This window comes from Simochromis diagramma, unplaced genomic scaffold (assembly GCF_900408965.1).
Source record: "Simochromis diagramma unplaced genomic scaffold, fSimDia1.1 OVJJ01000669.1, whole genome shotgun sequence".
In the NCBI taxonomy this organism is placed as follows: Eukaryota; Metazoa; Chordata; class Actinopteri; order Cichliformes; family Cichlidae; genus Simochromis; species Simochromis diagramma.
Window position 1 is genome coordinate 3008413 of NW_024387458.1, and position 7733 is coordinate 3016145.

Below are 7733 nucleotides of genomic sequence, written 5' to 3' on the forward strand. Positions count from 1 at the left end.
TTACAAAAAAACATAAGCTCTCAATAAAAGCTAATTTAAAAAATCAATTTAAAATTTAAATTTAGAAAATTACTTTCAAACTCAAAATGGCCATCCCTCCCCTCGGTTTTGGGATTAGCTTCTCCAGCACTTAGCACTTCCTCGACTATTCTGGTCCTTCGAGAAAAACTAACGCAAATTAGCCACGGTGTGTGATGGAAGGAGCTCTCTGATTGGTTACAGAGACTCAGGCTGGCTGCCTGGGTTTTGTTAAGGTGCTTTTTTTGTACCGATAACTTTGTATTGCTAAACATATATAAAGGGCATTCAGTCTCGGCTTTTACACTCTGAACAACATGGAGATAAGAAGTATATGACGGGACTGCAGAGAAATGGAGAGCCGAAGCTCCGAGTGTTGAAGAAGGTAACATGCTAACATGGCTAACACTAGCATCACCTTAGCTAATGAAAATATTACGTCCCAGCATTTCTAGATAGGTACGTTTTTAGTAAGCTAATATGCTCTTCACAAATAAAGCTTGACACCGTTCAGAGCAAGCGCTGAGCCCTGTTACATTTATACACATATATAGAGCAATGGCGGCAACCTACAGCCTTTAAACTCGTGATTAAAATGCTGTCTGCCCAGATGTTACCACACACCTTTCTGGTAGTTAAAGTTAATAGAACTAAAACATCTGCCAAGGCAAAGAGTAGAGATGACACGCTGCTGAATTAAGTTCATTTGTTTTAATTAGACGAGTGCACACATTCATTCTAAACTGGACATGGATGATCATCAAGAGCCACGTTCACCTAATCGCAGCCTCTCTGACACAGTATGTCAAATATTCGCATTGAATATTCAGTATATTGCAATGACTAACTGCACCTACAGTACCTATATGCAGTCAAAAATACACATGGGCAAACGTAGTTATTAATAAAATATATTTATATTGAAAACCAAGGCTGAAATTGATCCAGTCTATTAATTTTCTCTGTATGCTCTGTAGGGACTGTCCCAATAAAGGCCCTGAATGTTGAGATCAATACAATAAAGGATGTGGAAATAATTTTCACAGAGGTCATAAAGTTATTAAATCCCTGCTGATGTTTACATTTTCAATTGATTTGTGTTTCTAGGTTTGTTTGTTCTTGACAACTTGGACTCCTCTGGGTGATAAGGACACACCTGCATCTGTTCCATATCATGTTCATAGAGGATGTTATGGCTTTGACAGCACTTGGTGTTAGCTTTTTGGCATCAGGCACCCACGCTGGGAAAACCTGCAACCTGGACTTCATGCAGGAGAGACCGCCTCAGTCATGTTCGACTCTGCGTCCTCTGCTTTACCTCCTAATGTCTTTCTGCCTTAACGCACAATTAAAAATCATTCAAAAATGATAACTTATTTCAGAGGAGTAAAGGTTTTTACATAAATGAATGATTGTGTTTTTTGTTTGTGTGTTTTTTTTTTTTTTTTTCATTTTGCATTAGATCATACATGTGCAGATCGACAGATCACTAGTCATACTGAATTTTAATGTACAGAGCAGGTGAATGTGAATACTAAACTTTAGTTATATTCAGCAGAGATCAAAGACTATCAAGCTTAACTGGCATTTCTTTTCAGCTTATGTTCTCAAACTCCCAAGAATAATGCCTGGCTGAATAATCATTTCTGTGATGATTGGTAGATAGTTTACAGTGTTTGTTTTTCTGCTTGCTAAGGCTGAAAATGTCAGAGAAATAAAAAAAATCAAAAAATGTCTTATTGAAATAATTAATTGCCAGGTAACGATATGCCCAAAAGTTCCTCTGGACATTTTGTCAATGGGAGAGAAATGTTTCTCCCAATGATAACCATTGACTCCAGTAGAATTAAATCAGCTATTTAAGATTTTAAAAAGAGCTGTTAGATGCTGAAATGCTGCCTAAAGCTGTGGGAAAGTTAAGATTCTTGCAATATATGTGAAAATCACCGATTACAGATCCTCCTAACAGCTAAACCCTGTTTGCTGTTTGTATTTTTAATTTCTGCTACTTGAGATTAGTTGGACCTTGTAAGTATAAGAGCTTGGAATCATCTTTGAGCACAAAGACGTGGTCTCATACGAGGACAATGGGTATATTTTACAGCATAGTGCAAAGCTGCCATATTGTAATGACACATGGTCTCAGACAAATCATACATGATCCAGCATTTTACAAAGAATGCAAACTTTCTCCCTGTGCTGGTTGACCCTGCAAATCTTTACAGCACTCGTGTTACCAAACTTTTGATGACTGGTGTGCACTTCCTGCTTCGAAAGCATTAATTGTTTATAGTCATCACTCTTGAGATATCGGATTTTGAAGAGGCCGGAAATGTGTGTACTTGTGTCATCTCTGCTCTTTGCATTGTCAGAGGGTTAATATGATCTAATGCATGAGCTAACAGGACAGGGAAACGCAGTGAGGAAATGGATTTGCAAATGAGCGGACTCACCATTTTTATGTCACAAATAAATCTTTGATTTTTAAATCCATTTACTTACTTCTCTTTTTTAAATTGTTTTTTTTTTTTAAGATCTTGAAGTTCTGTTTCTTTTAATGCTTTATGAAATTAGGTATTTGTGGAGATTTTAATTATTTTTTGTGAAATCCGTTTGTGATTTGAAATATTTATTAATGAGTTAATACATTTGTAATGTCTAAATAAAGAATTAAAAAATGTATTTAATAATGCACATGCTTTGGCCCTCCATGCACAGCAAGCAGACAGCTTTGTGTCATTAAAGAGTGAAAATAAAAATAATCAGCTGATCGGGTTATCGTTCCCACTCAACCTTTACAGCAGCTCGAAGCGGCGAAGCGATAAGAATGGCGTCACACACGTAAGTCAGGTCCTGTTGCGGCTTGTTTGTAAACTCTGCTACTTGTTGGCAGAGGGCAGGTTCATACATTTCAGTTCTGTAATGCTGTGTACTGACAAACACCACTTACAAGCCTTTAGATTAGATTGTTAGTTTTTTTTAAATTAATAATTCATTAATTTTTCTATTAAGTAAACTTTGTCCGAATTGCTCAGCAGGTGAATAAAGGACCAGTTTGCAAAGTAAATATGATGCATTTCCTGTGTAGGTGTGTTAAAATCATGACCACACCTACAGCCGTGTGGGAGCCGTGGGAAGGCGCATTAGAGGACTGTCGCGCCCTGTCAGACGCATGTCTCCACGCTGAACTTCAGCTGAAAGGAAACAAGTGTCTTTTGAAGACAAGAGGAAGAAGCATGAGCACGGATCGTGATGCTGGAGACTTGGAGCTGGATACTGTCTGTGGGACACCTGAAAATCCCACTAGTGAACCGCTCCAGAGCTCAGACCATCATCAGACTCATGAACAGGAGCTGGACCCGGTGCTGCTGTGGGTTCCCAGTGGGAGACGCCTAATCTCTGGTTTGGTGGGTCTCAATGTGGTTCTGCTGGGAACCGCTCTGGTGATCGGCGAAAACTTCAACCCTGAGGGTCTGAGCCACCAGGAGCCTGAGGTGTTCCTGCTGGTGCTCATGGGGATCAGCCTGATCTGGATGTTCTGGTACCTGCTGTGGGCCCGGAGACATCCGGATATAAGCCCGCACAGAGACCACCACGCCGGGGGGGTCCCTGTCATCCGTAAGTTCCCGGTTTCGATCTTTAAAGCAGACTGCTCACAGGGTGTGCTTGGATTTTCTAACAGCGCTTTCATGTCACAGTGGCTCTCCTGCTCTTTGCTGCCTTCAGCCTGCTGCTGTTTGTCTTCAGGGTCGGTTATTTGATGAGTACGAGGGAGTGTAAGCCTGCTGCAACGCTGATTTCACCGTTCATGGAGGCTCCTTTTCTCACTCTGCAGGTAAAATCCGAAGGCAGGCTGAACTGGTGCAAGTTGTTACTGAGAGTGCAGGAAGCTAAGTGCTGGAGCTAAACAGAAAAAAGTGCTTATCTTTTCTACACTTAGACCAATCAGTCATCTCATGAAAATGAATATTTTATTTCATTATCTGATTCAAAGATGTTGTCATTTGATGAAGAGAAACTGAGTAAAAGGATCAAATTTCTAAGACTTTCTCATTTCTGTGGCCAAGGCAGCACAGGTCAGCAGGCATTCTAGGGATTATTTCACCTGCGCTTCAGCCAATTTTACCTGTTGACTCCAAATCAAGAAAATGGTGAGATTAGTCATTATATTCCAAATATTGGACGACTGGACAGCATTTAAAAAGCAAGTTTTCTCCAGAAAAAGTAAAGCCAAAATTAAGGAAGGTGTTTCTGTTGGTGCTTAAATCCGTGTCCTTGGCGATGGACAGGGATGGGGATATTCACGTTTAGAAGCGCAGGTGTTTCGAAACACCGCTCCGACGCGTGGGTCAAAACGCCCACGACACGTGACCTTGGAGTTTAGACAGGTGAATCAATGCCGGGGAGGTGCCCAGCACATCCAGGGGTCACAGGAAGTCTGAATATTTAGTCAGATTGTTAAGAAGTGGGAAGAAATGGTGCGCAAACCACAGTTTTCAAGCTCACGATAGGCGGTGAAAAGTGGAGCTCATAAAAAGTGAAGCATAATCTTGTGATGCACAGTTCTTCTGCAAAGTGGGAAAAAAGTACTCGGACTTTTTACTCAAGTAAACATTAAAATCCCTTTTAAGTAGCGTAGCAGTTCACGGGTTGTATATCGAAAGTGACTGTACTCGTGAAATGACACTTCATGTACACGATAGGCAGTTATTGGGCTAAATTTATGAATTTATTGATGTGGGTATATCTTTGATGTTGCAGCTGTGGATTTTTTATTACTTTAATATTGTATTAATTGCACTCAAAATAGTTGTCAATTAGATATTAAGACCTGAAACTGATGAAATGAATGATTAAAACTTGATCTCAGGTCCAACATGAAGTGAACATTATGCTCATTTTCTCTTACATGCAGATGGACTTTTCTATCAGGGAATAAAGGAGAAGTGGATTTAAGGCACTTTTGCCTTAGGTTTAACTTTAGAGTAATCATTTATGTACTTTATGTGTAATTTACTGTGCAGTCACAGACTGTAGGAGACTGCAGCTGTTCCAGTGAGTGAGCAGATGTTGCTAATAACCATCATCTAATTATTTCTGTGACCAGATTTATTCTAGCTCCATATTTTCACTCTTGAACTCTACTAGAGTAGCTTTGCATGAATTTCAGTTCAAAATAATCCTTATTATAAGGAAAGGCTTTTGGGTCCACTGAGTATTCTAGTAGAAGGATGCAGCTTTGACAGCTTTGACTAAGCTTTTCTCGTTTTTTGCTGTTCACTTTAAGTCAGGTGCTCTTCCTCGGGCTCATCTTTGTCCCTTTCACATTAAGATTTCAGATCATATGTCGGCTATTTTCTGTTACATACCTTCACCTTTCCTCTCCACCCTCCCTGACTTGAAAACAAGCTTGCCGTCATTTCGGGTGTGTCCTTTTTGAATAACCAAACTTTTGTTCCTTTTGTAGACATATTTACTGTGGGCTCACTCCAAAGACTGCATTCACAGACACAAGATAATCACAAGGTGCGCATTACTAAATTTGCTATATAAATCATGCATTTTTTTTTCATACACCTGCTACTTTGAGAAAGAGATTTCTAACTTTAAGTTTGCAGGTCTGGACTGATGATGATCCTCTCCACTGATCTACTGCTGTGGCTGAACGCCGTGACAGAGGACAACATCCACGTGGAGATCGAGCTGGGAAAACGAAACGGCCTCGCTGATGACGACACACCTGATAGGGACGGCTCAGACTTAGCAGGTAGTTACTGCAAGAAAGGCCACATACACTCAGGATCCTAAGGTTGTATGGTTGAGCTCACTTTATTCAATTATGACATACGACTTACTAACGTAGCTGCAAGATGGATGCAAAACTAAAAGGAATGTATTTAAAGTTCTCTTCCTTCCTGCAGGGAATTCAACCTGTCAGTGCAACGCGAGCACAGCCTGCCTCGCCTTCAGGAAGGGCTTCGAAATCTTTTTTCCCTTCAACATAGAATACTACCTGATGGCAGGCTGCTTGATCTATGTGATGTGGAAGAACGTGGGCCGCATAACGGGTCCAGATCACCACGTCACTGAGAAGAAGACCCTCTATATTGTGTGCACAGGTGGGATCACATTGGGCCTCGTGTTTGGGGGCCTGGTTCTGGCTGCAGGAGTGACTGCCTTCATTCTCTATCAGGTCTATGTGAGCCAGCCGGAGTTTCACCTCACCGCCTTCTTCATATTTTATGGCTATCATTTAGTCGTCATGCCCATCATGTCTCTCTGCTCTCTGGTCGGGCTAATAGTCCAAAGGTTAGAGAGTAGGGCACGCGAAGTGGGGCCTAATCCCTCTCGTAGGCTGGATGTGGTCCTCCTGATGGCGACGGCCCTGGGCCAGCTCGCTCTGTCCTACTTCTCCGTGGTGGCAGCTTTGGGCATAGGCACCGATGGCCCTCTGGGGGAACTGGATCTGTCCTACTCCCTCTTGAGTCTGCTGGAGCTCATCCTCCAGAACATCTTCATCATTGAAGGCCTCCACAGACACCCACACCTCAGCATCAAGAAGAAGAAGAAGAAGCAGATGAGCAGTATTTTCAAAGTATTTTTTTTCTTCATATAGTAGCTCTGAGGTGTAACTCAGAAGTACTGAAGTTTCATTTTTAATATTGTTACATTGTCCTAAATAACCTTTTCTGAAATATTGTTTTCTCAAATGTCATCTTAGTTTATATATTGTATATTGTGGGTTTTTTTTTTTTTTTTTTTTTTTTTGTTTCCTGTCATGTTTTGGGATTATTTTTGCTGCTTTCTTGTTTTTCTTTTTTTTTTTTTTTTTTTTTCTTAAATATGTTCTGAAATGGTTCTTTTTGTGCACCTCAGAGCCCCTGTACATTTTACTGATGTGTTGAAAGGCATTAAAATTTGTCATATTTATATTAAAACTCTTTTACAGATGAAGAAAAAAGCACAAGAGAACAAAAAGACAGATATTTCTCTACTGGAGGCCAAAATATCAGCGCCCCCTACTTTCCAGGAGCAGGGGGCAACAAAACCCTGGGCCAAAAGAGTGAGACAAGAGATCTGCGCTTTCCTCATTCTCTCAAATATCATGGTACTACTGTGTTTTATGAACCTGCTTTGAAAGAATATTTTAAAATGTTCAGTATTTGAATAACACGTAGATGTTCCCTCTTCTTTAGCTGTGGCTGATTCCTGCATTTGGAGTCCACCCGCAGTTCGAGAACGGCCTGGGAAAAGAGTTCTTCGGCTTCACCACTTGGTTTATTATGATGAATTTGGGTCAGCCGCTCGGCGTCTTCTACAGGATGCACTCGGTGGCAGCTTTAACGGAGCTGCTCATCTCTGCATGACACGCACAGACTCCATCCCTGTTAGACTACACGAAGCGAAAACCGGATTACTGAATACACAAACCAACTCAAGAACAAGCTCGCCCCTCATCATAGAACTTCATGTTGTTTAAAATATGCAGATGACAGCACCTCGCAGTCTTCTGGCCTGTGCGTCCTGATATATGCAAGTTTTTTTTTAAAGCATTTTTAAAGTTTTAGGCAGATATATTGGCAGAGCAGCAGATTCAGGACCCCGGGGTCTCTGATGAGATTATTTTAAAGACTTGTACCTTCCTGTCGTCACACATCTGAGCAACAAGCACTCACATTTTTGGCAAAATAAATAAATGTTCTACAAAACTGCCA

At 40.9% G+C, this 7733-nt stretch overlaps 1 protein-coding gene across 1 annotated transcript; it reads left to right on the plus strand.

Moving 5' to 3' along the window:
- Nucleotides 1–3104: 3104 nt before the first annotated feature.
- Nucleotides 3105–7733, plus strand: LOC120723069 (proton channel OTOP3-like). The gene is made up of 7 exons (XM_040014369.1): nucleotides 3105–3636; nucleotides 3717–3853; nucleotides 5486–5544; nucleotides 5637–5785; nucleotides 5940–6613; nucleotides 6968–7126; nucleotides 7215–7733. Exons 1-7 carry the CDS (start codon nucleotides 3120–3122, stop codon nucleotides 7383–7385), a joined length of 1866 nt encoding a protein of 621 aa, XP_039870303.1. The 5' UTR covers nucleotides 3105–3119; the 3' UTR covers nucleotides 7386–7733.

Bases quoted from the DNA above. Each gene is read 5' to 3' on its own strand.
- LOC120723069 (XM_040014369.1), top strand. From the start codon at position 3,120: ATGACCACACCTACAGCCGTGTGGGAGCCGTGGGAAGGCGCATTAGAG. The intron at 6,614-6,967 runs GTATTTTTTTTC...ACTCTTTTACAG, and splicing joins AGATGAGCAGTATTTTCAAA to ATGAAGAAAAAAGCACAAGA. The intron at 7,127-7,214 runs GTACTACTGTGT...CCTCTTCTTTAG, and splicing joins TCATTCTCTCAAATATCATG to CTGTGGCTGATTCCTGCATT.